This window comes from Callorhinus ursinus, unplaced genomic scaffold (genome assembly GCF_003265705.2).
Source record: "Callorhinus ursinus isolate GAN/ISIS: 27379988/994484 unplaced genomic scaffold, GSC_fseal_2.0 scaffold43, whole genome shotgun sequence".
NCBI lineage: Eukaryota > Metazoa > Chordata > Mammalia > Carnivora > Otariidae > Callorhinus > Callorhinus ursinus.
In genome coordinates, this window is record NW_027397105.1 from 12,290,519 (window position 1) to 12,318,382 (window position 27,864).

Genomic DNA, 27,864 nt, shown 5'->3' on the forward strand with positions numbered 1-27,864 from the left:
GCAATCAGACAACAGAAAGAAATAAAATGCATCCAAATCAGCAAAGAAGAAGTCAAAATGAAGTCACAGATGACATAATATTCTATGTGGAAAACCCAAAAGACTCCACCCCAAAACTGCTAGAACTCATACAGGAATTCAGGAAAGTGGCAGGATATATAAATCAATGCACAGAAATCAGTTGCGTTTCTATACACTAACAATGAGACAGAAGAAAGAGAAATTAAGGAGTCAATCCCATTTAAAATTGCACCAAAAACCATAAGATACCTAGGAATAAACCTAACCAAAGAGGCAATGGATCTATACTCAGAAAACTATAGAACACTCATGAAAGAAATTGAGGAAGACACAAAGAAATGGGAAAACATTCCATGCTCTTGGATTAGAAGAACAAATATTGCTAAAATGTCTATGCTACTTAGAACAGTCTATACATTCGATGCAATCCCTATCAAAATACTATCAACTTTTTTCACAGAGCAGGAACAAATAATCCTAAAATTTGTATGGAACCAGAAAAGACCCTGAATAGCCAAAGGTCTGCTGAAACAACAACAACAACACCACCAACAACAAAGCTGGTGGCATCACAATTCTGGACTTCAAGCTCTATCACAAAGTTGTAATCATCAAGACAGTAGATACTGGTACATAAACAGATGCATAGAATGGAACAGAATAGAGAACCCAGAAATGGACCCTCAACTCTATGGTCAACTAGTCTTTGACAAAGCAGGACAGAAAGGGCCACCTGGGTGGCTCAGTAGGTTAAATGTCCAATTCTTGATCTCAGGGTCATGAGTTCAAGGCCTCGGTTGGGCTCCACGCTGGGCATTGAGCTTACTTAAAAAAAAAAAAAAAGCAGGAAAGAATAGCCAATGGAAAAAAGTCTCTTCAACAAATGGTGTTGGGAAAATTGGACAGCCACATGCAGAAGAATGAAACTGACTATTTCCCTACACCACACACAAAAATAGACTCAAATGGATGAAAGACCTAAATGGGAGACAGGAATCCATCCAAATCCTAGAGGAGAACACAGGCAGCAATCTCTGTGAGCTCTGCCACAGCAACTTCTTGCTAGACACATCACCAAAGGCAAGGGAAGCAAGGGCAAAAATGAACTATTGGGACTTCATCAAGATAAAAAGCTTTTGCACAGCAAAGGAAACAGTGGACAAAACCAAAAGACATGGCATGCCTGGGTGGCTCAGTTGGTTAAGCGTCTGCCTTTGGCTCAGGTCATGATCCCAGGGTCCTGGGATCGAGTCCTGCATCGGGCTCCTTCCTCAGCGGGAAGCCTGCTTCTCCCTCTGCCTCTGCCTGCCGCTCCCCTGCTTGTGCTCTCTCTCTCTCTCTCTGACAAATAAATAAAATTTTATTTAAAAAAAAGACAACGGACAGAATGGGAGAAGATATTTGCAAATGACAAATCAGATAAAGGGTTAGTATCCAAAATCTATAAAGAATTTATCAAACTCGACACACAAAGAACAAATGATCCAATCAAGAAATGGGCAGAAGAGGGGCGCCTGGGTGGCTCAGTTGGTTGAGCGACTACCTTCGGCTCAGGTCATGATCCAGGAGTCCCGGGATCGAGTCCCACATCGGGCTCCCTGCTCAGCGGGGAGTCTGCTTCTCCCTCTGACCTTCCTCTCTCTCATGCTCTCTACCATTCTCTCTCTCTCTCTCTCAATAAATAAATAAAAGTCTTAAAAAAAATAGGCAGAAGACTTGAACAGACATTTTTCCAAAGAAGACATCCAAATGGCCAACAGACACACGGCATAGCCATGCAATGGAATATTATTTGGCAATAAGAATGAATAAAATTCTGACTCGTGCTACTACATGGGTGAACCTTGAAAACATTATACAAAGTGAAAGAAGCCAGATACAAAATTCCATCTATATGAAACATGCAAAATAGGGAAATCTATTGAGACAGAAAGTAGAATGGTTGCTGAGGCCTGAGAGTGAGGGAGGGATGGGGATAAGGGTGTGACAGCTAAAGGGTATAGGATTTCTTTTTGAGGTGAGGCAAGTCTTAAATTGACTGTGATGATGGTGCTTGAATATCTTACAAGCCACTGAATTGTACACTTTAGATGGGTGGATTGTATGGTGTGTGAACTATTTCTCAATAAAGCCATCTTTTTTAGGGGTGCCTGGGTGGCTCAGCTGCTTAAGCGTCTGCCTTCGGCTCAGGTCATGATCTCAGGGTCCTGGGACCGAGCCCCACGTCGGGCTCCCTGCTCAGCGGGGAGGCTGCTTCTCCCTCTCCCACTCCCTCTGTGCTCTCCCCACCCTCTCTCCCTCTCTCAAATAAATAAGTAGAATCTTCAAAAAAGGAAAAATAAAAATTTTTTTTTAAATGAGAGTATTTTCATGATCTTGGAGAAGGTAATGCTTTCTTAGGACACTAAAAGTGCTAACTATAAAGAGAAAAATGATAAACTGAACTATGCTAAATTAAGAATGTTTGTTCATCAAAGACATTATTCCGAGAGTAAAATGGCGACCCATAAACTGGGAGAGTATACTGCAACACATATCCAGAATATATAACATCTCCTAATTTTTAGGTTAATTTTTAAGTCCCTTTGCCTATTCTGGATATGTCTTGATTTTGAATCCCTCCACCAGCCTGGTTGTGTAGACACTGCTAATGGCTGTGCTAAAACCCACCAACAGCCCCTCCTTCTCTGCAGCTCCCTACAATAGAGCCCAGGAAGCCCCAAATTCACTTCTCCAGTCTTCCTTCCAGTTGGCCTGACCCTCTTATCTGGTTTGCCCAGGGCTTGTCCAGTTTTAGCACCAAAAGTCCCTGGCAAACCGAGATGGTTGGTCAACCTACCTACCTACAAGTACAAGTGCCCATATGACCCAGTTCTGGACCAAGATCTAAATGAAAGTCCCTTCAGAAGCACCTGGAAAGGCCCCTGCATCCCAATAAGAGGGATGACATGGGAAGTGAGCTTGTAGGTTTGATCTGTTCCCCACCTCCCTGCCTTGAACGTGGGTATTATTCCTGGGGCTATGGCAGTCATCAAGCAACAAAAGAATAAAAGTGAGCACACCAAGCGGAGAAGCAAGAGTACAGATGGAGCCTGGCTGCTTAGGGAAACATTGCTGGACAGTTTAATCGTGCCAGCCGCTGGGGGGCCCCAGGCTTCTATTTGTTTTATTCACCATTGGTTGCATTTTTCTCTTACTTCCAGCCAAAAGCATTTCTAACATTTTTTCTTCATTTGTTGTGATATCTCTTAAAATTCAGCACTCAGAATTGATCTCAACATCCACTTCCCTCCCCTTCCTCCCCAATAATCCCTGATTCCAGTTGAGATCCAGATGGTCCTGGTTCCACACCTGGATCCTAGGGCAAAACTAATTACAGGACTCAGTCTATGCTAACTAGAACATTCCATCCCCGGCCAGCGTCAAGTTGGTCCACTTGGAGTCACTCCATCTTGGGAACACTCCTTCTGAACCTGAGCATGGGGCACATATCCCTGGGAACTCCAACACCCATCATAGGGCCAGGAGGAACTCCTCCTTCTCCCTAGGACAAGTATCCTCTGCAGAAGGCAGGGCAGAGAGACAGGGAGCAGGACCTGAGAGACCTCACTGAGCTTGGAGCAAGCCCTGCATGAAACAACACTGTTCGGGATTTTCTTTTCAGATACTTGAGCCCATGAATTCCCTTTCTTGTTACTTGAAAGTAACATAACAGACACAGCAGTTCCACCAACCTCTTTGATATGGATAAAATACCTATAATACCTAGCTGTGGTCACATTAGAGTTTTAGCAGTTATGTGTCCTTATTGAATTACCTCCCAGCACTTCACCGCACTCCGGACACCCATTTCCTCCCAAGTGAAATAAGAAGCGTGGATTAACCCTTCCGCTCCAGCAAGCTGCTCAGGGAGGGTCACCAGGGCCCCAAGCCCCACGAGTGAGCAGGCAAGCTTGAGGATTGACTGGAGCAGGTGAGGCCTGCCTTCCCCTAGATTGCCCCTCTCCTGGGTCCTGCTACCAGTCACAGCAGATCACCCCAGGACAGCCCTAACTCCCCTCCAGGCTTTGCCTATGCAGTGCCACTGCCTGTAAACCCCTCTCCACCCTGCCCTCCTGGGAAGTCCAGCTCAAAAGCAGCTTTCAGTCCCTCTGTGCGCAAGCATTTACTCCCCACTCTGGCTTCCCATGGCATTTTGTTCAACCTTTCCTAAGACCACATTCATCAATACCTTATATTATAAACTTGTCACAGGTATAAGTTTTCCCACAACACCATGGGTCATACATCACCTCATTATTTTTGTTTTGTGAACTTTACATTTTTACTATGGTAAAATACACATAACAAAAATTTTACTATTTTAACCATTTTTTTTTTTACCTGCTCCATTTCTGACCTGGGCAGGTTCAGCCCTTCTTGCACAACCTGTTGCTTCTGGCCTCAAGTGATCCTCCTGCCCCAGCCTCCTGGATTGCTGGGACTACAGGTGTGCAGCCCTGTGTCTGGCTTAGCCATTTTTAAGTGCACAGTTCAGCAGAATTAAGCATATTCACATTTTTGTGCAACCATCTTTATCATCCATCCACAGAATTTTTTCATCTTCCCAATCTGAAACTCTGTCCCAGTTAAATGCTAACTCTTCATCCCCTTTCCTCTAGCCCCTGGCAACCACCATTTCACTTTTTGTCTATAAATTTGACTACCGTAGGTGTCTCATGTAAGTGGAATCACACAGTATTTGGCTTTTTTTCACTTGGCAGAATGTCCTCAAGTTTCAGTCATGTTGTAGCAGGCGTCAGAATTCCTTCTCTTTTTCAGACTGAATAATATTCTCTTGGATGTGTAGACCATATTTTGTTTATCCATTTCTCCATCAATGGACACTTGCATCATTCCCACCTTTTGGCTGTTGTGAATAATGCCTCTGTGAACATGGGTGTATAAAAACCTGTCTGAGTACCTGTATGCAATACTCGTGGGTTTTTTTTCCTTTGTTCTGGGAATGTGGTATATCATATTAATAGATTTTTGTATATTGCATCATCCTTGCATTCCTGGTATAAATCCCATTTGGTCATGGTGTATAATCCTTTCAATATGCTGCTGAATTCAGTTTGCTGGTATTTTCTGAGGGTTCTTGCACCAATATTCATAAAGGGTATTTGTCTGTAGCTTCCTTGTAGTTTCTTTGGCTTTGGTTTCAGGGTAATGCTGGCCTCATAGAATGAGTTAGAAAGTGTTTCCTTCTCTTCAAATTTTTTGAAACATTCAAGGAAGATTGATGTTTGTTCTTCTGTAAATGTTTGGTAGAATTCACCGGTGAGGCCATCAGGTTTACGGCTTTTGTCAGGAGGTTTTTGATTACTGATCTGATCACCTATTCAGATTTTCTATCTCTTTGTGATTCAGTATTGATAGGTTGCATGTTTCTAGAAATTTGTCCACTTCATCTGGCTTATCCAATTCATTGGAGTAAAGTCATTCATGGTTCATAGTACTCTCTTATAATCAGTTTTAATTCCCTAGAATCAGTAGTAATGTCCTCACTTTCATTCCTGATTTTAATAACTTGAGGTCCCCCCCCCACCCCAGTCTCTCTCAGTCCCTCTAGCTAATGGCTTGTCAATTTTTAAAATTTTCTTATGTTTTGAAGAACCAAATTTGGTTTCATTGATTTTCTCCCTTGTTTCCTATTTTCTATTTTATTGATCTCTTCTCTAATTGTATTTCCTTCTTTCTGCTAGCTTTGGGCTTAGTTTATTCTTCTTTTTCTAGTTCCTTAAGTTGTCACATTCGGTTGATGACTTGAGATCTTCCTTCTTTTTTAATGTAGTCATTCACAGCTATAAACTTCCCAATTAGCACTGCTTTTGCTGTATCCCAGAAGTTCTGGTCCGCTGTGGTTTTCTTTACATTCATGCCTCTTTAAAGTCATTTGAAATCCCATTTGAGCAACCACTTACCCATAGATGAGGAGAAGTCAGAACCAATTAATTTTGGGATCTCTTCCCTCCCAGACCCACAGAACAGATGAGAACTTGGCTACTCCAGGACTACATGGGGCAGGTCCTGACTCTCAGGTGCAGGGATCCTCAGCTGGCATCACCCCTTGCTCAGACCACACTGAATGTCTGGTGGCCTCCAGTTCTCCCAGTCTCCAAGTGCCCAATGGCCCGGTCGGGTTCAGTCTTGGAGAACCCAGCCCTCCATTCCTGCTCCTTCTCAAATTTTTGGTGATGTCTCCAAGTGCCTGACAGCTTTACCTGCTCTTTTCCCGCCCTAGAATCCAAAAATCTTTTCCCACACCTGGGAGTCAGAAGGGTATGGACCCTTGTCCCAGGTGGGGCAGGGGCCCTTCTGGACAGGGGACCTGCCCTCTCTTCCTTATGAGGCTTTCACAGCATCACATAGTGAAGAAGCAATTTCTCAGTGTGACAGTTTACTCCAAAATTTAACTAAACCTCCGGGTTTTGAGTTATTTGTTTATATACTTTTCACTCCAACTCAATTATATGTACCTTTGTCTTGAATCCTCTTCCCCCAAAGGCCTGTAAGTTACTAAACAAGTGTGTCCAGAGGATGAATGAATAAATGATGGATGCCTGGAGTTGATTTTTTTTTTTCTTTTAATCAGAGATGGTGTTAGGAGTGGTGGAGAGTAAGTGTCTCCAGGGATGGAGGACAAACAAAAAAGTGTGCCCTGCACACTGGGATGGGGTCTATACTGTCGACCTCAGCTTCTCCTTATGGATTGTAATGCTCACCGCTGATCCCTGTTCTTTCCTCATTGGCCCTAATCCGTCATATCATACCCACTGCCTCATCTGTCCGTGCAAATATCTGGGCAAAGCAGGGTCAGATATTATAACCAGAGAGGTCCCCTGTGTTTCTCAGGGTCATACCGCAAGGGTGGAAGGGCCAAGACCTTCCCAGTCATGGCTGACACTGAGAATACCGGATGATGCAGAGTAGCAGGCCCCACCCTGGGTCCTTCAGCATGCATGATCTCTCCTCATAACAGAAGAGGAAGCTGGGCTCGTAGAGAGGACGTCTCCTGGCCAAGATCAAGCAGTCAGCAAGCAGTGGCAGCAGCCGCAGCATTTGAACCCAGATCTGGCTGACTCCTACGCCAGCCCCTAACACAATACTCCCCTACCTCAGTGCAGCCCAAGCCTCTCCTCTCCTTTTAGAGAAGAGAACTTGAGAGGTAAACCAGAGCGGTCAAGTGTCCTGCCCAAGGTCACACAGCTAAGGAAGACACAGCCAGGGTTAGAAGTTGCCCGATGCCTAATTCAAAGCCCTTTCTGGGCACCCATGCTCCCCCAAGGTCCACAGCGAGCAGCGTCAATCTCTTCTTCCGTTTGTTGAAGAGCCTAAAGGGGACCTCAAAGTGTGGGGCCGGGAACTGGGAACTGGCTCTTCCGGCAGCCACGCGGGTGTCGCGGTCTCTCCGAGGCCGCCTGCTCGCGGGTGCCGCGGACGGCGGGCGGCACAGGGGCGGCGAGACGAAGGTGCTGTGGGTGCGGGCGCGAGGCAGGAGCGAGGCTCGGCGTCTGGGGCCCGGCCGGTGCGCGCGTGGCTCACTCGCAGCCCGCACGGTCACAGTCACTCCGGCAGGTGCACGCCAGACAGTCCCTTCCTGCCCAGCGCTCGTTGTTGGACCCCGGGGCCCGTCCCAGTGTGCACTTCTCCCACCTGGAGCGTGGGCGATCCAGGCCAGCCGGGAAGTCAGGGGGCCCGGGTTGAGCTGGGGTCTGCGCGCTCCCACCCCCGGAGTCCCACCTCCTGGCTGCGAAAGCAGATGCCTCCCCGGCACCCGCGTCCTGCTTCTCCACTCTAGACCCTGGGCCCTACGCCCCCGGGAGCAGCCCTCAGCTAATGACCCCAGCTCCCTGCCCCTCGGGGTTGGGACAACCTGATGCACGCTGAGAGGTCTCCCAGAGGTCCTGGGAAGAACTGAACCGCAACTGCACACAGTCGTAACCGGCTAGTCCCTACACACTATAACTGAACCCCCTTTTCTCCCCCATCTCATTTCCACTTCCCTATCTATGCTCCTTGGAATCACTTTCCAGATACACTTCTTGCATTCAGATCTTTGTCTCATCATGTGCTTTGGGGAAATCCACCTAAGATAGGGAATTGGCATTGTAGTAAGAGCTAGCACTAAATTGATTGCTGACCCAGACTCTCAACAATACCATGAGGAATCTTTGTGATTATTATTAGTTTTTATCGTTGCATCAGTCAAAATAGTTATTTCATGCTGCAGTAACAAACCACCCCCAAATCTCAATGGCTTCATACCACAAAGGTTAGGTTTAGTGGGAAGGGTCTCTCTCTTCACAGAACTTCAGAGCACAGAGTAAGAGGTGTTTAGTGTCTTGTGACACCCCCATCTTGACATGAGGCCAAGTCGGACTTGGCTGACTTGTAGAGCTGCACAGACTCAGGCAGGACTAAGAACCACACATGGTTTTTTTGCCTCCAGGATGTGTCAGCTATCACTTTTGCTTTGGTTTCCCTGGTCAAGGCACGTTGGCCACACCTCCTCTGGGGAGCGAGGGGGAAGGGATGGAAGTTCTGGTGAGCACTAGTTAAGCTGATCAGAGCCATCATCTTGCCATCACTCACTTGATAGAAGAGGCTCCCAGAGCCCCAGAGAAGCCAGCTCAGCAAAAGGTCCACAGCTACCCAATGTCAAAGCCGCCAAGAAAGTGGAAACCTCATTGCCTTTTCTGTCCTCAGCTTCAGGTTGCTTTGCACATTCGATTGCTCCAAAGTGAGTTCACATTCACCCAGATTCAAGGGGGAAGGTGAGGTCACATTGCAGAGAACACGTGGGAGAGAGAGATTGGTGTGGCCACCACATCCTGCAAAGGGAGAGGTCATGGGGGTGAACCCTGGCCACATCCGGGCGACTCTGTTCCCACGAGGGGAGCTGAGAGGCACCATTGCTCCTCACCAGGACTACCTCAGAAATCACCTTGTACAGGTGGCCCCCCCACCCTGCGTGTCAACTCTCATGAATTTTCCGGTACCCGAAGTGCTCAGTTAATATCTGGACATGAAACTTGGTGGCATTGAAGGGACCCTGAGTCTCATCAACGACATACATTTTTTTGTGACTTTGGAGTCCCACCACTGCTGTCTAAAGTGAGCAGGGTGAGCATTGTTACGCCCTCCCCCACCGCCTTTTGACAGATATGGAAACAGACCCAAAAGGGTGCAAGGTCAAGACTAGGACTCAGGGATGCTGATCCCTGTCCCCACAGCCTCCCAACCCACTGCAAGGACCCTGGCAGGACCCCTCCTCCAGGTTAAAAGTGGAGCTTTTTTAGGGGAATTAGTCAAAAGATGGAGAGGGACAGGATGTTGAAACAGAGAAAGGAAGCTGCCTCCCCGTCACACCTGTCTCCTGCAGGGAAAAAGTTCTTGAATCACCCAAATTTAAACAAGAATCAACTTGTCCGAATTTCTCTTTATCACATAGTAGAAACTGAGGCACAGGACAAGAAGGGGGTTGGCTAAGGTCACACAGAGGGTGAGTGGCAAAGTGGGGGCTTGAGCCCGGTTTCCAAAGCCCCTGGGCCCTCAGGGGGGGGGGGGGGGAGATAGCATGCACTTCCGCGAGACAGAACGCAGATGTCATCCTGCTTTCCAAACAGAACAGCTGGGAACCCGACTTTTAAATTTTTTAATTTTTGTGTCTTTTTAAATGTTTTCGTCAGCCATCCCCAGGGCTGTAAAAATAGAGCTGCACAGACGCAGGCAGGACTAAGCCAGGAGCCAGCCTGAATATTCAACTGAGGGGTGCAGAGCTTCGGAAAGCAGCAAAACCCAATGAATTAACCAGTGTCCCTGAGCAAGGTGGCTGCCTTGTTCCCACTTCCTGTTGCTCCCTCCCGGGCCCTCAAACCAGAGGAGACAAGCCCCTGTCAGAAAGGGAATGGGCTGGGTCTCTAGGTTCAAGGGAGAGTGGGTCAGAAGTCCAGTGGGGCTAGAGGAGACAGCTACCTTGGGATCACCTCTTCCAGGGAGCCTTCCAAGGTTTCAAGAAGGTGTTTCCCCTTCCAGAAGAGCTGTGGAGACCTGATTTCTCTTTCTCCCTGTCTGGCTCCTTTAAGCACACTCTGGCTTAAGAGTGGAGGCCCACCCAGGGGGCTGCCCTACCCATCCTAGGAATTCAGGGATATAGCAAGGACACAGGTCTCTCAACCTCACCTAACCCTGGTTTTTATCTCTCTGTGAGATTGGATGGTTAATTGGAACATCTAATTCATTTATGGGTCCTGTGGACAATCACCAGGCACCAACCAGTCCCTGTGTCAGGTACAGATAAGGCTGAGAAGGACAGTCTGACCTGGAGGACACTTACAGTCACCCAGGGAGATAAGGTGTGGGCAGGTCACTGTAATAAGCTGGCTGATAGCTAAGGGTGCCATAACAAGCTAGGATCACCAGGTAGGGACAGGGTAGAGGTTCTGCCTACCTCTGCCTCTTCCTTCATCTGCTTCCTGTCCCCATCTACACTAGCCACCATATGGGCCTTGTTTCAGTGCCCGCCTATCAAGACCATGTCCCTCCTGCCCCAGGGTCTTCACACATTATCCCTTTCCCCTCACCCCTACCACCTCCTCTGCCTAGCTGACTCCTGCTCCTCCTTCTTGTCCCAGTTTATATGTCTGTCCCTCCCTCCCTTCTGCCCTCACTCCCTCTCATGGAATCCACAAAGCAGTGGGTAATCATCAAGGTCTCCACCGTCAGGGACCTGATCTTCAGCTACCTGGATCCAGAAACTGTTTTCCAGGGGCTCCAGTGGGGAGGAGTTTCTGGGGGCTGGAACCTGGGAGACTGCTGTATCCACGGGAGAGCAAAGGTCCCCCAGCCAGTTGGATTGCTTGGGTGCAAGGTCCTGGTGTCCATTCAGTGCTGACATATATGCCTTGGGGCTCCCGGGGCCTCCTGAGCATCCTCGGTGGCCACCCCTACTCGGAATCCATACAGGGAAGAGAGTGGTGTTCCTCATGGCCCACCACCACCTTCTCCTTTGCGTGTGTGGCCTATGCTCAGGAAGGCAGGGATGGGGTCTGCCTTCCCCAGCACGATCCTGCACCTAGGACAGGGCCCAGCATGCTGCAGACCTCCTTTTTGCCTTCCGCCCTCAGGGATCAGCTGGAACCTGAGCCAGAGCCCACGCTGAGAAGACAGCATGAGGCCTGACTCAAGTCTAATGCAGCCACAGATGAATGCCCAGCCTTCCTGCCAAAGAGGAGGAGAAGGAGGCCCACCAAGAGGCCAGTCACTGCCCCTGGAGGCTGGTTCTTCATCTGGAGGAAGGGCTTGTGGAATGGCCACCAGCCGGGTGTTTGTGTTATGTTCAGGCTCCAGCACTTTGACACGTGGGCATGTGGGCACCCTCCCCCGCTTCTGTGTGCCGCCTGGGTCCTTGATGGGGCTGAGGATTGATTATACTCACTATTGGGGAGTACCCCTTCACTCGCAGCCTGCCAATGGGGACACAAACCATCTCACCAAGAAATTGCATGTGTTCCAGTCACACTGGAGCAAGATCATAATCTCTCAGCTATCTGTCAACTCCCCCAGGCTCAGCAGGCCCTTAAAGGCCAAAGTAGCCAGGAAATATGGGATCTGATGACAGCCAGCCCTGAGAGGACCCTCATTCTGACCTTACCCCCCTGCGAGAGGCACTTCTCTCAAGAGCCACCATCTCTCCTACATCTGTCTGTTCTGGAGCCCAGGTCCTAATCTCTGACCGTCTTTTTTGAAAGTTAGAGGGGTTTTCTGTTGTTCCCAGGAGCCCAGCGATCTGTCTTAACCCCTGAGGAGACAGACTAACTGTTTCAAGCCTATACTCCGCCCCTTTACTAGCTGTGTGGTCCTGGGCAAGTGGCTGAACCTCTCTGAGCCTTGGTTTCCACATCCACAAATGGGGACAATACTAGTACCTGTCTCAGGCCTTGCTACGAGGATGAAGTGGGACAATATGCATAGTTAGACCAGCAGCACACAGTAGGTGTACCACCCTTACCCTCATGACCTGTGGTCCAGGTGCCAGCCTGAGGTGGGGGCTTGTCACCTGTTGGGACCCATGCTGCAGGGACACTGAATGTCAAAGAAAAGAGGCAAGCACAGCTGGAGCAGACTTGAGAAAGAAAATGCATTGGGAGGTCCGAGGGGTCATGCAGGCCCTGGGGGAGTGGGTCTGGAACCTAGGAAAGCAGATGCAGCTGCTGGGGGTAGGGGGCAGGGAGCTGTCCAGGAATGGGGTGCTGAACGTAGAGAGGAGGGGCCAGGAAAAATCCAGTCTGTTGTGGACTTCAGTTTGGTGGTTCCTTGACAAGTTAAGCATAGAATTACCATATGACTCAGGAATTTTGCTCCCAAGTATACACCCAAAAGAACTGAGAGCAGGTGTTCAAACAAAACCTTGTACATCAGTGTTCATAACAGCACTAGTCACAACACCAAAAGATGGAAACAATCCAGATGTCTTTCAACAGACGAATGGTAAACATTAAAATGTAATCTATCCACACAATGGAATATTATTAGGTCATAAAACAGAATGAAGTCCTGATGCTTGTTATAGCATGGATGAACCTTGGAAATATGCTAAGTGAAAGAAGCTGGACACAGAAGGCCACTGTTGGATTCTGTTCACATGAAATCTCCAGAATAGACGAATGCACAGATGGAAAGTAGACTGGTAGTTTCCAGGGGCTGAGGGAGGGGAGCATGAAGAGTGACAGCAAATGGGTTTGGGGTGATGAGAAAGTTCTGGAACTAGATGGTGGTGCTGGTCGCGGCAGCATGGCAAATGTACTTAATGCTACTGAATTGTGCATTTTTTAATGGTTAAAATGACAAATTTTATGTTATATGTATTTTACCACAATTTTAAAAAGTCAACCCATTTGGCCACAGGCTGATGTCTTCTTCTGGTCCCTTTGCTGCCTCACAGGTTTCCTGGAGAACTGGGCTCTTCCTTCATTCCTGGACATCACACCATGGGAGGAGAGGCTGGACCATCGAGTTCAGGACCTTGAGATGGGAGGGTGTTGACCACTCCCTGGCTGCAACCATCAGCCACCAACCAGCTGTAGGGCCATGGGTGACCGGGGCAACCTCTCTGGGCCTCAGAGGCCCTATCTATGATGGCAGGGTTGGACTAGAGAGGTGTTCTCAGATAGTCTGTCTCTCCTTTCTCTGAGAGCCTAGATGGAACCACGTGTCCGGTCCTGACTTGTGGGAGCATCAGAATGGCCAGCACAGTCTATCCCAGGACCTCTTGCCCAGGTTTCCGGTGGCCCCAGAAGCTCAGAGGCCAGCACCCTCCCCACTGCCAGGCTCTCAGAGTCCCTCCTTTCTAATTCAGGAAAGTAGCCCAATATGGGAGTCAGAGATTCTTAAAATTTCCTGGATCATAGACTTCCTTAAAGTCAGATAAAACCAACAGACTCTCTCCCTAGAAGGGTACATAGAGCAGGGTTAAGAGCACCTGTTTATGGTGATTTACATTCTTCATATGGTTTAAAGATTGAGAGCAGTGTTGGCATCAGATGGACCCAAGTCCAAACCCCAACCCTGCTATGATTCACTATCCCTATGTACATCCTGGGTTTTCCACCTGCAAAATGGGTGCATTCATAGCACCCACCTCAAGGATTAGATCATTCATACACACCACTTGGAGACGCATGGCACTCACTAACCATTGGCAAGCCCAGACTCATCTGCTCTGCGCCTTCCCTACACTTGGGAGACAATCCCTCCCAGCTCTCACCTCCTCAGCCAGGAGAGGCCTCCCATTATCATTCTTGTCCTTGCTCTCCCTGCCCCTTGCCCCGCCTTCCAAATGTCATCTCTCATAATTGTCTTGCTCTTTCCCATTCCCACTGCCAGGGAAGCAACGGTTCTTGCATGTGGTCTTACAATCCCACAACTCTGCCATTGGCTCTTTCTCCCTTTTCTAAGGAGATGATCAGATTGTCTACAAAATAATTTGCTTTATATTTTCTTTTTCAAGACTTCAATTTCAGGCCCAGTCCCTGTATATTTGAAAATAGTGTAATTTCTTTTTTGAACTGTATATATAAATATATGTATAAAATACATATTTATACACACATATATGTGTTCCTTATTTCTGCCTCTTTGATCTGTCAGTTTCTGAGAAAAAATATATTCAACTTTCCTGCTCTAATTGTGAAATTGCCCATTTCTCTTTATAGTTCTATCAGTCTTTGTTGTAAACATTTTGAAGCAATTTTGTTAGGGGCATACAATTTCATAACTTTTATTTTGCTGGTAGATTGTCTCTTTTAGCAACATGAGTCCAACTTTGTCCCCTTTTAATGTTCTTCTTTGGATTTTGTCTCGTCTGATATTGATGTACACTCACCAATATTCCTTTGTTAGGACTCATGTAGTATGTCTCTTTCTATTCTCCTATGTACACCCTTCCTGAGTCGTTACCATTTATATGTGTCTCTTGAAGGCAGGATTGTATTTTTTATCTGTGAAGATTTTTCTTTAAATTTTAACCCATTCACATTTATTGCCATTTTTAAAATGTTTGAACTTATTCCTGATATTACTTATGTTTTCTATTTCTTATGTTGTTTTGTTTTTTCCTCTGTTGATAATATCTGTGATCTTAGCTCCAGATTGTAATTAATTCTTACACAATCAACACTTACTTAAATTTAATAAATTTTATTGGTTCTTGGCTAATCATTGTTTCTTGTATTTCATTTCTTGGATTAATTTTTCTTCTTGCTAGAGCACATCAATTAGTATTATTTTTAAAAGGGAGTTTTTTTTCAATGCTAAACATTCTAAGAAATCACATGTCTTCAGGATGTGGTTTTCTTCTTACATTTAGCTGGGTATAGAATTCTGAGTTTGAAATTATCTTCCCTTAGATTTTGAAGATAATCACTTTCTTCTTGTTTCTAGTATTATGTCATTTGCAGGTAGCCTGGTTTTTGTCCGGAAATATTTAGAATTTATTACCCCCAGTGTTCTAAAATTTCAATACTCTGTCCAGTAGTGAATCTCTTTCATTCATCCTGCCTGGCACTGGTGACCTTTTTTTTTTTTTCCTAAATTTAATTTATTTATTTGACAGAGAGAGAGAGCACAAGCAGGGGGAGAGGGAGAGGGAGAAGCAGACTCCACTGAGCAGGGAGCCCGATGCAGGGATGCGGGACTTGATCCCAGGACCCTAGGATCATGACCTGAGCTGAAGGCAGATGCTTAACTGAGTCACCCAGGCGCCCTGGTGACCTATTTTAATCAGAGTTCTGGGACACTGTCAACCTCAACCCTGGACAATTTCTCCCCCACATTCTTGTCTCCTTTTGGACTAGGAAACAAAATTTCGTTCTTTGGATCTCCTTGTCCTTTTAGTGTTGCATTCTAGGAGTCCTCAACTTAATCTTCCAACCCACTATTGGCTATTCAGCTATGTCCATTCTGCTATTCAGCCTATTTATTGGGTTTTTTTTTCCATGACTAGATTTTAATTTTCCAAATTCTTTGATCTTTTGGAGGGTCCAATATTCTACTACATCTAAGGATACTAACCACACCTGTTCTAAATTATTGTTCTGGCTACATAACTCCCTTTCCTTGGGTATCAATTCTCTTGTTTAGGACTTTGATGCCATCATTCATGGGCTCATCCCTGTATCTGAGTTTCACTCTAGCTGAAGACACCAAATCGATTTCCCACAGCCTGCCTTCCCTCATTCGGGGGGGGGGGCGGGGGGAAGAGAATGTATCACTATGCAATCCCTAATGTTCTGTGCTTGGGGGTCTCCATTCTCCCTGGGTGTTACCAGCTTTCTGGGACACTGCCTATCTCTTCAGCTATAGCACCCACACTTGCTTCTCCCCAGTTCCCCCAAAACACAGATACCAGAGTTCTCTGCTTGGCCCAGGTGTGTGTGTGTGTGTGTGTGTGTGTGTGTGTGTGTGTGTGTGTGTGACATGCATGTGGGTGGTAGGGAAGAGGGTTCAACTCACCTGGTGGCTCCCTAAACAGTTAGTTGTTCTGCCAGGAGCCCAAGGCCCTCTTGAGTCCCCAGATCCCCCCTCCAGGGCCTCTGGCCACCCCTCTCCCATGGCTCCCTCCTTCCATCAGCCCCAGTCGCCTTCCACCTTTAAGGTGTTAGGCAGTTTCTGGTTCACCAGTGGCACCATTCCTGTTTGTCATGTTGTTGGGATTTGGGACCATGTGGGGAGGCTTCAGTGTGAGTCAGCAGCCACTTGACCCCTCCACTGGTGTGTGCCTGGGGTGTTTTCCTTTCCACTCAGAGCAGCAGCTCTGGATGGCGGGAATGGCAGGGCCTTCGGAGTTGGGTGGAACCCAGGCTCCACTTTCTCAGCTGCAGTTTTCACAAAATTAAAACCAGATTATCCTGGTCTGACTTCATAGTTGTGTGGGAAGATTAATGACGTGATAAAGTGTCTGGAGTACGCTCCAGAAATGTTGGATCCTTTCCCTCTTCCTCCTCTTTCATCCACTACACAGGAAACGCCTCCCTAGAAGTTTGAAGCTAGTGGTTGACGCAGTTCGTGCTGAGGAGGTCGGAAGAGGTAGATGTCCCAGGGGGCTAGGGCAGTCTGCAAGAACTTTCTGAGGGGTGGCAGAGGCAAGCAGGGGTGAACTGAGTGAAGAGGAAAGGGGGGGTTACAGGCTGTGGGGGTGGGGCAGGATAGGAGAACAGCAAAGGGCCAGGAGTGGGAATGTTGAGCAAACAATGGTAAGCCTTGTTTCCAGTCAGAGGCCACAGGCTCAACTGCCACCAGAGGCCGGGAGATAACTGAAGCGTGTGGACAGGCTTGGGTCACGGAGCGAGTGGAGACAAATCCTCCAGCGCACACAGGAGTGAGCACATTCATCCCGAAGCTCCGCTCGGCACTGCCCAACCAGAACAGCCACCAGCTGTCCCCGGCCGGACTGGGGGCACTTGAGTGGGAGGGTGTAAAAGTTCTCCTGAAAAAATGTTGTTAGCCAGTAGCCCATGCCTCAGGACTCCAGCTTGTGCCTCTGGTTTGTGTGGGGTGCCTCGTGAAGGAGGGAAGGCAGCAAGCTTGGATGGGACCCCACAACAGTGCCATCTCCATGAGAACAGGGGACCCATAAGGTCTCTCAGCGCCTGCATTCTCCCCTAGCCAGGCCCGCCCAGGACTACAGTCTCCCACCTGCTCTCTCCCTGGAGCCTGAACTGCTTCCTTAGGTGAGGGTTAGAGCTGATGCCATTCATCCATCTACTCAGGAATCAGTAGTTGAGGTCCCCTCTGTGCACAGCCCAGGCTCAGCCCACAGGGGTTTCCAGAGCATACAGGGGTATCAGAAAGAGATGCACCTGGGTGGCTCAGTCGGTTGGGCGACTGCCTCCGGCTCGGGTCATGGTCCTGGAGTCCCGGGATCGAGTCCCGCATCGGGCTCTCTGCTCCTCAGGGAGTCTGCTTCTCCCTCTGACCCTCTTCCCTCTCGTGCTCTCGATCTCTCATTCTCTCTCTCAAGTAAATAAATAAAATCTTAAAAAAAAAAGAGAGAGAGAGATGCTGGTGGCTGGGAACACCAAGAGAGGACCAGAATACGGGTCAGGTCTGGTCCAGGAGGCCGACTACACTCTGGGGACCCCAGAGAGGCACGGAGCAGCCAGAGCTGGTCCTCTGGCCCCATCCTGTGGCCATGGTGTGAACTGCAGATCCCGCGCTCCAGCCTGCATCACCGGTCTGTGCACAAAAGAGGATCCCAGCCAGGGAGGATGCTGCAGAATCTGGGAGAACACCGTTAACATCACAGGCTGCATCTCCTAAGCCCCACTTCTCCCCTGACCTCTAAATTTTAAGTACCCTGATTTCTGTCCCCTGCCCCAGCCTATGCTTCTGAACCAGCTTTGTGGAATCTAACCCAGGATTTTAAAAATTTTATCCGAATTGCCAACAGGGCTGAGGTGTTCACTGGACAGGTGATTTGGTTCCTATTTCTACGCGTCTCTATCCATAAGAGTCATTTCGTCACAGCCCCAACGTTATCTTTGGAGGGCTGCCACTCTGGGACTTGTGCGGATGTGTTCATCTCCGAGGCCTGGCCCCCAGGCCTGGGCAGCTCAGTCAGTTAAGCATCTGACTCTTGATTTTGGCTCAGGTCATGATCTCAGGGTCGTGAGATTGAGCTCTGCTTTGGGTTCCGCAGTGAGCGTGGGGCCTGCTTAAAATTCTCTCTCCCTCTCCCTCTGCCCCCCGCCCGCACTCCTCTCTCGCGCTCTCTCTCTCACACACACACACCCCTGCAACCGCAGTCACTAACTCGAACCAGCCCTTCCTTCCTGCAGATGGCGCAGGGCTGGGAGGGACGGCAGCCTGCCTCCCCACCAGGAGGTCGGAGGTCGGGGTTGGCAGAGAAACCCTCTGGCAAAGGGCAGCAAACAGCACATGTGAAGACATGGGTAAGATGCATTCCAGCGGCTGCAGAGGTCCAGGGTATCTGAGAGACACGGGCAGGGCCAGGTCAGGGAGGGCCTTCCTGGAGTGCCGAGGAGTCTCCCCCTTACCCTCAGGGAGCCAAAGCTGGCTTGGGACCTGCACAAGCTCCTGACTCGGAAGCAGGATGCCTTTTCTCTTCAGGCCCCCTGAAGTCCCTGAAGGTGGCTGGTGTTTGAGGTTTGTGGCTGGAGACAGGGCATCCTGCCCACCAGGCAGGCTGGACAAGGGTCCTCGGCCTGACACCCAGGCGCCCCCCCCACCTCGTCCACAACAGCCCAGGAGGAAGAGGCAAGAAGAGCTGGTCCAGGAGGGCCAGCACGGAGCTTAGGGAATTTGGCCCTTCCTTCTTCTTTCCCAGCAATTGCCTGTGTACTCACTAATCACTACTGTCCCCAACCCCCCCCCCCCGCCCCCCAAACACAATTTCAAGAGTGGGCTGTGCTGCCACCTGGTGGCCAAGCCAGGATAAGTGCCCCTGGTTCCCATCAGAGCCTCCAGAGAGCCGACAGCTCGGACCCCGGGGGTGGGGGGTCCCCACCACCGATTTCACCAATTTGTTTCACAGAGCAAGTCCGTTTTCTCCAGGGAGGAATAAACGTCCTTATTTCCTCCAACCCTTCCTTATGCCACCATGGAAGCTGACCAGCTCTGGAACAGGCTGAGAGAGAAGTGGCTTTGCAGAGAGGTCCCACAGCAAGCTGGTGGCAAACCCAGTCCCAGACTCCCTGTTCCCAGGCCCTCCCACTGCCAGGCTGCCCTCTGGCTCTTCCCTGCAGGCTCTGGGAGCTGACTTCAGAGCCCATCTCTGCCCACTGGGTGGCCCAGGGCTTGTCAATTAACTTCTCTGAGCCTCGCTTCCTGGGCAGGTTGTGGGAGAAACCAAATACACGTAAGCAAAGCTCTATAGATAATACCAAGCAGATACATGCTTGATATTAACTATGACTGCTAACGATTTTTTTAATTGCCAACTAAAACTAACTCAGCCTCTTTCCACCTAAAATGGTCTTCTTTGGTCTCTCAGGCTGTTTCCAGAAGCATTCAACTCTAAATCCTCACTCCCTGGAGGGGCTGAGATCCCCTCTTGCTCTTCAGAGGGTCTCCCTCATTTCTGTCCCAGCCAAGAGGACATCTGGATCCAGGAGCTGGCTTCTGCTTGGGCCACAGGTCAGGTCTCATGTCTCCTGGCTTTAGGCCGTGAGCCTCACCCTACCTGCTTGCACTACCGAGTCCCTGCTTCAGGGGTAATGAGGGTCTGCTCTCGGCCCAGCCAGATTGGGTGGTCCCCCTACAGCCCTCAGCCCCAGGGCCACCTGGCCTCTCCTTGGCGGCCAACTAATGGGCTCCCAGCCAGGGTCCTCCTCCATCTGCATCCTCTGCACAGACATGGAGGGACCCCGAGTTCATTACCTTCTGGGCCAGAGGGAGAGCCGGGATCTTGGGGGCCACCTTGGCCTCACCTGCTCAGTGGCTCCCCTGCCTGTGAAACTGGCCTCCCCAACCAGGTGGGTTGGTTGCTGGAATTTCTAACATCCCTCTCACACCCCTGATGCACACACTTGCGAGAGGGTGGGGGGGTCCCTTCCCAGGACCCTTCCTGCTCATCCTCGCTCCAGCTGTGGTCACTCATCCCAGTACCAGCAGGCCACTTTCTCTCTAGTGAGTACTGACTCAGGCCATTTCCTCCTTCTTGCTCACCCCATGGGCTTCCTGTTCTAGACAACACGTGCCTGCCTCTCTGTGGGGCAGTGGGACTCCTGGCTTTGCCTGAATGGCAGGAATGCAGGGGAGGACCACTGGCAAATCAGGGGCCACAGGTCACGTACCAAGTGTCATGCATGCTCTGTTATATTCGTCCTTCTGCCTGGCCTGCAGGGGAATCAGTGAGCTTCCCCCTCAACCCTGCCCCCCCTTCTCTTCCACCTCTTTCTCTTCCCAGCCTCCCCATACCCCCTTCCTCGGGCTTGTGACTGAGGGCCAACTCAGCCAACTCTCCTGACTTCTAAGCAATGCACAGGTCTGGCCTGAACCTTTCCCACCTGCCCTCGGGTCTGCTGCAGGCTAAGTGCCTGAATACTCACCTTCAGATGGAGGCCCATCCCTTGAGCACTGACTCAGCTTTCACCACGGACACCTGAGCACTTAGGGCATTCCAGATCAGAGGACAGTGTCATGTAGAGGTCACAAGCCCCAGAGCACACAGTTGCCTGGGTTACAATCCTGCTGGCACCACTGACCCAGCATGGCCTCAGTCGGGACCCCTGACTCTGCTGAGACCACAGCCCCATCAGTTAAGTGGGAGTGACCGCAAGAGGGTGGTTATGAGGCCATAGAACATGCTCATCAGCCTCTGGAACACTATAAGTGCTAAGGAAATGATCATTGCTAAGGTTATGATTTTGGAATGGGTCCCAGTGGGGACACCATGACCCAGAAGACTGAAGAAACTACACTGAGTCTTTCTGCCTAAAACCCCTGGCTGACCTGGAGGCCGTCGCTCCTTCCAGGGGTTCTGACCCTAGGACCCAGAACATTTCCAATGTTTTCAAAGGGGTAACTCTCCACTTCTGACCAGGGCCACCTCATCTCAGGGCAGGACAAGCTGGCTTTCCTACTGGGAGGGCAGACTTCCTTCACTGCAGTCCATTCAATGGTTCTAAAGCAAAACATATGCCTCTCAGGCTTTGAAGAAAGTCACCTTCATTCTAATTGTGTGTATCCCATTTGACAAGAACAAAAGCATAAAGCCGCGCAGTCCTGGCCTCTGTCATCAGCTGTTGCGGGTGCCCCCCACCCCCGGCACAAAGAGGTGGTGACGGGCCCCACGGCAGAGTGAGTGCCATGGGGTGGGCAGCCGTCCATGCTGGTTACCTGCCCAGGTTCTATCTCCCACCTCCCCTTTCTCTTCTCTGGCTTCCAGTTCTATGGCTTCCTCCCTCCTACACTCGCTTCTGCTCCTCGGCAACACCCTCCAGCCCCAGGGCCTCTGCACCGCCTTCCCTCAGCCAAGAGGGCTCTACCTTCTTCTACCCAACCCTCAGGTGATGCCCCCTGCTGGAAGGGGCCTCTCCGGGACCTCAGGCAGCCCATGGCCCCACTCCACTTGCCCCCCACCCCTGCAGCCCCCAGACCTCTCCTGGAGTGCTGGGTATAATTACAGTGAGTTCTGGATGGCCTGTCTGGCGGGGGCCACATTCCCAAGCACTGACTAAAGCATCCTTGCCCCGCAATTATTTTTTCTCCTTTAAACGAATCAGGCAGCTGAAGTGGTGAGTGGCTACCTCAGGGTGAGTGAGCTTCGATGAGCAAAGAATGAATTCAGTGGTTTGTAGCTTTGGAATTTTTTTAAACTGGCCTTTAAAAGTCCTGGTGGCCATCAGTTGAAAAGGAAAGGTTTGGGGAGACTCGGAGCGCAGCACCCTTGCCAGAGCTCCGTGAGGAGATCTAGAATGAGACCCTGCCACGGGCTGGGAGCAGACAGCTGGCAGATGTGAGGGAGGGAGTCCCCGAGAGGGGGCTCTGTGCCCTGGCCTCCCGCCCTACCCCTCCTCATGCCCAGGGCCCTAGAGCTCCCTGCAGTTCACCACTGGCCAGGGAAGAAAAGGCTGCAGGAGGTGAGCAGGCAAAGGGGTCTCACTGCCCCCAGCAGGGCACAGGCGGGAGCAACTGTCTCCCTCTGATGGAGGTGGCCTGTCCCCCAGATGTGGGGCTCTAAAGCTGACCTTGGGGGACAGGCTAGGCCAGCGGCGCCAGCATCCATGGGTCCAGTGACCCCAGCATGAGGATGAGGAGGGGATTCCCTTCACCACTGCCATCACTACACGAAATAAAGCGTCCCCACATCCACACCCCCGAGTCCCCACCACACATCCCAGCATGCCTCCCACCCTACGCTTGGGACACTCCCTGGGGAGGAACCAGATGTGGCCAAGAAAAGCCTGATGGGATTAAGTTTCTGTCCTCAGCAGAATGAGGCCCCAAGACAGAAATGAACTAAGTGGCTTTTTTGTTTTGAGGGCACCAGGCTGGCTGGGTCTGGTTCACTGCTGCAGCCTTGAGCTAGCACCAGCCCCACGAGCAGCAGGTGCTCTGTGGGTCCTCCTCCCAGCCAGAAGGTCAAATCCGGGGAGAGTGTGGTTCTCACCAAGCCAGAGGCTGCGATGCCCTGCCCGTCCCAGGCAATGGGATCTCAGGGGGTCTCCGCATGACCACCAAGCAGGGGAGGCTCTTAGGAGAGGGCGTGAAGGCTCGGTGGGCAGGCGTCTGCTGGCGACTGGGGGGTGGAGGCCACAAGACAGGCCCAGGAAGAAACTACATTGCGCAGGTGGCATGGTCTCCTGGCCCTTAGACAGTGGCCTTGTCCTCAAGTGGGTGGCAACAGAGGGTCTCCGGGGAGCAGCTGGGGAGCCAGCCCTCCAGGGTCTAACCCCTCCCAGAGCTACAGGCTAGGGTGGCCAAGACTCCCCAGGACGCTGCCCTGCTTGGTCAGGTGATGCAACCCCAAATACACTCTTCGTAGGACGGGACCCGCAGAGCCCCCCCCCCCCCCGAGGGCTACAGCTGCTGAGGTGGGGCAGCACCATGGAAGACCGCCTTTGATCAAGCCGACAGTCCTTCCTTCCTCATCTGGATGACCAAACTGGCCTGAGAGCCACAAAGCCCCGAAGCTCAGCCAGCCCGAGCTTCAGACACTTTTCCCTCACCTTTTCTCCCACTTGACGCCACCCCGTGGGGCAGCCCGAGTGTGCCTGTCACAGGGGCCTCCCAGGGGGCCCCCAGAGATGGGACAACTAGGGCTTCTCTGCAGGGTGGCGATGGGGAGGACAGCAAGTGGAGGGGCGAAGGTCTTCAAGAAAGCCTGGGGAGGTGATGGTAGGTTCAAGTTGCCACTTCCCGGTGGGCGGAAGAGAACAGAAGCCAAAAAGCACAAAAGGAAGGTGACCTCCCCCTGCCCCTTCCCCACACGGCTCCTGGGCTCTCATTAGGAACATGGTATGGGAGAGGAGCAGAGAGGGAGGTGCTCTGAACTGGGCAGGGCAGGAGGGGCTGGAGGCCGGGGCGGGGGGTCATGCACGGCAAGGAGGCACGTGAGGGGGGGGACCAGTCAGCATGGTGGGCGGCCTACCCAGGGGACCACCATGGCCACCAGCTCCTCCCTCAGCCCATTCCCCCTTGGTCCCACACAGCATCCCTGGCGAAGTGGGCGGTGAGGCCGCGCCCTCCTCAGAGCCCTCAGCAGTGCAGGCGGCCCCCCAAGTACTTACAAGGTGCGCAGCTGGGTGTGCAGCTGGGTGCCCAGGGGCCAGACGCCGGACGATCTCGGGGCAGGGGCTAGAGGGGGCCACATCCTCGGGTGACACGTGAACCGCATTTATTTGGCCGGCCTTCCACAAATGTTCAAGGCTGCTGACTGCTGGGCCCTGTGAGCAGGGCCCCAGGGACAGGGGTGCGCGAAACCTCTGGGCCGGTCCAAGGCCGGGCGGCGTGCGGAGCCCCCAGCACAGAGCCTGGTGTGCCCTGGCACTCGGGGACTGTTTGCTGAATCCACGGTGGGCCCCTGGGCGGGGGTGGGGAGGGGAGAGGGGCCCGGGCGGGAGGGCAGCGGAGGGAGGGGCTGCGGCCCAGAATGTGAGGACCCATCCCACCTGCTCCTGCTCGGAGCCCTCTCGCCCCTCCAGCACCTCACTGCCGGCACCCTGGCCGAGGGGCTGCAGACCCGATGGCGGGGGACTTCCCTGAGGGATGGGGGCAGGACTGCCGGCCCTTGGCTCCTTCCGGTCTGGAGCCCGTGTAGCCCCGTGCAGCCTGGCCCGGGCCCAAGGTCGGCCTGCACCGCCTGGCCGGACGTGTCTTGTCCAGGGCCCTTGGGCCAGCCCTGCCCCGAGATCAGTTTAAGGCCTGGCAGGGCTGGGGAGAGCGGGGAGACATGCAGTGGGCCCGGGCCATGTGAGAGGGACCCCCACCCGCCCCCGGGGCGGGGGGCCCTGAGCTGGGAGCCCTGAGGTCAGGGGCCCCGCGGGGGAGCCCAGAGCACAGTCCAGCTCAGCGGGGCCGCTTGCTGTCCAGAATGGCCTTCCAGTCGTCCGCCCACGAGTGCAGCCTGCGGCAGGGGGGCTGCAGCTGCACGTGCCGGTTGTGGCAGGCTGTGAAGAGGATGTGCTCCCAGCTGGGGTTTGGCTCGGCCCCTGTGGGCGGGAAAGCAGCGCCTCAGTCCCCGGAGGCCCCCGAGCGTCCTCAGGCAGGCTTCCCAGTCCCCGTCGGTAAAGTGGTGACTGCACCTGTCTCGACACAGGTGGCCAGGATTACGTGAGCCCGGCCACAGGAAGCACAGGGGGCGGGGGGGGAGGGGGGTGGCACCCGGCGGATGCACCGCACACGGGGACTTCTGTGCCGGCCATTGCGGCAGCCACCATCGGAGGCTGAGCCCTGCTGATGCCCGGCCCTTGCCCTCCCGCGGGCTCAGCCTTCCCGCAGCTTCCCGGCTCTTGGCCGTGGGCCCCACGAGCCCTCCCTAAGCTCCCATCCCTCATGTCCACTTCTGCGCACTGGCACTGCCTCCCTGGCTCCTCCTTGCCCAGGCCTCTCCCCTGCTCCCCCGTGGCTGGACACGGAAGCTGAGCGGGGCGCTGGGGAGCTCCCCCTCCGTGTGCCCCGACTCTCCTTGTGACACCGCGTGGTCTGGGAGGTCAGGGAGGTCAGGGGTGGGCACACCCACGAATTCTACCCTCTGGACACTGTGATTAGTGCAGAGATGCACATGCTTCCTGAGGCAGCTCCAAAAGCCATCGGGGAAGCAATATTCTGTATTATCCCACTGAGGGGTCCAAAATAGGATTTAACCCCGAAACTGCTGACGGATACTGAGAGGAGAGAGCGTGCCTGCATACAAAGACAAACCAGAGCAGAGCCGGGAGACAAAGCCGCTGAATTTGGACTCATGTTGTTCGAGCTCCTAGTTTCACCGTGCCTGAAGCCTTCCTAACTCACCTTTCCAAGTAGGTGTGCTGATAAATCTCCCCTCTCCTTTCTAAGCCAGTTTAAAGTGTGTGTGTGTGTGTGTGTGTGTGTGTGTTTGTTTGCTGGGAAGGAGTCACCTTGAAGCAAAAGGGATAAATACAGTTCCCAAACCACCTTCAACTAAAGAAATGATGCTTTGCTCTTCTGTTTTACATAGTAGCTTCACTCCAAATTGCTCTTGGGGGGAAAAAATGGCTTTGGTGCTAAAACCAAACATTTGGAAGCCAGTCTGGCCCTCATTTTAGATGAGAAAGGCAAGGCCTCAAGGTATAAAGGGACTCATCTGAGGCCACCCCATGAGTTACCCCAGAAGCTAGGGCCTGCTTCTCCTGACTCCCAGTGGCACCCCTTCCAAGGCTGGATGCTGAGAATAACCTTGTCTTCCTGGTAGGGAAGGGGCTCAGCACTGGGCTTGAGGCTGGAGGCCTAATACACCGCTGGTGATCAAGTGGGGACCACTCAGGGCATGGGCCCTGAGGCCAGCCCCATGTGGTGTTTGTCCCGGCGGCTCTCGGCTCCACACTTGCTCCTCACCTGCCGTAGGCCACTTGCCTGTGATGTCTGGCCTGTCGTCTATGAGAAGGTCGGCAGAGACCACGGTCTTGTCTGTGGCCAGCACAATGTGATCCAGAAAGTCAGAGCCAAAGTGCTTCTCCACCCAGGCATACTGGAACACAAACAGGTAGGGGGAGAAGAGAGTGCCGTCAGACCTGGGCACAGACGGAGCTGGGGCCCGGCCAGGCTTTCTCCAGGTAGAAGGGCTGCCATCAGGGAGATGAGATGATCCCACGGGCAGCAGAGAAAACAGATACTCCAGAGATGGTGTGACTTGTCCATGTCCCCACAGCTCCAATCCTGCCCATGCCTGGTCTACGCAATCCAACACTCATGCCATGATTGTCTTCTCTGATTCCCGTGTGCATGCACTCTGTTGGGCTCTAGGGACAGAGGCGAAGGGGGACAGAGCTCAAGACACATTGAAGCAATTCGTTAGATGCCTCCAGGGAAACTGCCTCCCGAACAGCAGTCTGCAGGGCCCCTGACCTGCGTGGGGTGCAGTGCGGGTGCAGAGGCAGGAATGGCCCGGGGCTAATGTTTCCAGCATACCTACTCCACAAACACTCACCACCCATCACCTTATCTAAGCCTCAAACAGCCGATGCAGCAGGCAGCATTCTCTTCATTCAGTCCCTTATGCACCCAGGGTCTACTGAGCATCCACGAGGACCTGGGAGCCCCCAGTGTGTAGCAGAGACGCTCTCATGCAGTCCACATTCTACAATGCAGGAGACACAGCACACAGACAAGCAAATTCAGGTGGAACAGGCCTGCCAAGTAATACAGCAAGGAGCTCTGACAGAGGGCAGGGAGAGAAGGCCTCTCTGAGAAGAGACATCTGCAACTGGCTGCGCAGGACGTGGCAGAACCTGGGTATTAAAGGTCAAGAAAGTTCCACACAGAATAACAAATGCAAACGGTGCAGGGCAGGAACACACTTTGGAGTTTATCTGAGTGGCTGGAGTGCAGCAGAGAGAGAAGCAGGAGGAAAGAGAGAGGCAGGGGGCAGGCCAGGTCCCATGGGGCCTCTCAGGCCTTGGTGGAGAGAGACTCCTTGTTCTCAGTCCGCCAGGCTTCTATTAGAGCTTGGTTTCACAAACTATCTATGGCGAAGGACTGATTGTTTTCTTAATTCCCAATTTATTGTGGACCCCTCTGTCTGTAAGAGATGAAATCCATGTCTTCTGCCCATTTCTTGACTGGATTTTTTGGGTTTTGGGTGCTGAGTTTGACAAGTTCTTTTCTTCAAAGAAGACCTACAAATGGCCAACAAACACATGAAAAAATGCTCAACATCACTAGGCATCAGGGAAATGCAAATGAAAACCACAATGAGATACCACCTCACACTGGTCAGAGTGGTTAAAATTAACAAGTCAGGAAATGACAGATGTTGGCGAGGATGCAGAGAAAGGGGAGCCCTCCTACACTGTTGGTGGGAATGCAAATTGGTGCAGCCATTCTGGAAAACAGTATGGAGGTTGCTTAAAAAGTTAAAAATAGAGCTACCCTATGACCCAGCAATTTCACGACTAGGTATTTATCCAAAGGATATAAACATAGTGATTCAAAGGGGCACCTGCACCTCAATGTTTATAGCAGCAATGTCCACAATAGCCAAAATGTGGAAAGAGCCCAGATGTCCATCAACAGATGAATGGAAAAAGAAGATGTAGTATTATATATATACAATGTAATATTACTCAGCCATCAAAAAACCCGAATTCTTGCCATTTG

General features: G+C 51.5%; 1 protein-coding gene across 5 annotated transcripts in view; it reads right to left on the reverse strand.

Moving 5' to 3' along the window:
* Positions 1-27,864, reverse strand: part of NT5M (5',3'-nucleotidase, mitochondrial) — a 90,519-nt gene that overhangs the window by 20,507 nt on the left and 42,148 nt on the right. The window contains exons 4-7 of one of the 5 annotated variants that reach the window (XM_073881816.1): positions 26,104-26,236; positions 23,817-24,737; positions 18,377-18,553; positions 17,598-17,843 (exon numbers count right to left, since the gene is read on the reverse strand). In XM_073881816.1, coding sequence (XP_073737917.1) covers positions 24,595-24,737; positions 26,104-26,236 — 276 coding nt within the window. In that variant the 3' untranslated portion in view covers positions 17,598-17,843; positions 18,377-18,553; positions 23,817-24,594. Of the gene's footprint in view, positions 1-17,594; positions 18,554-23,816; positions 24,831-26,103; positions 26,237-27,864 lie in introns of those variants that run through there. The other 4 variants (XM_073881815.1, XM_025863919.2, XM_073881817.1 and 1 more) reach the window with 4 other exon arrangements.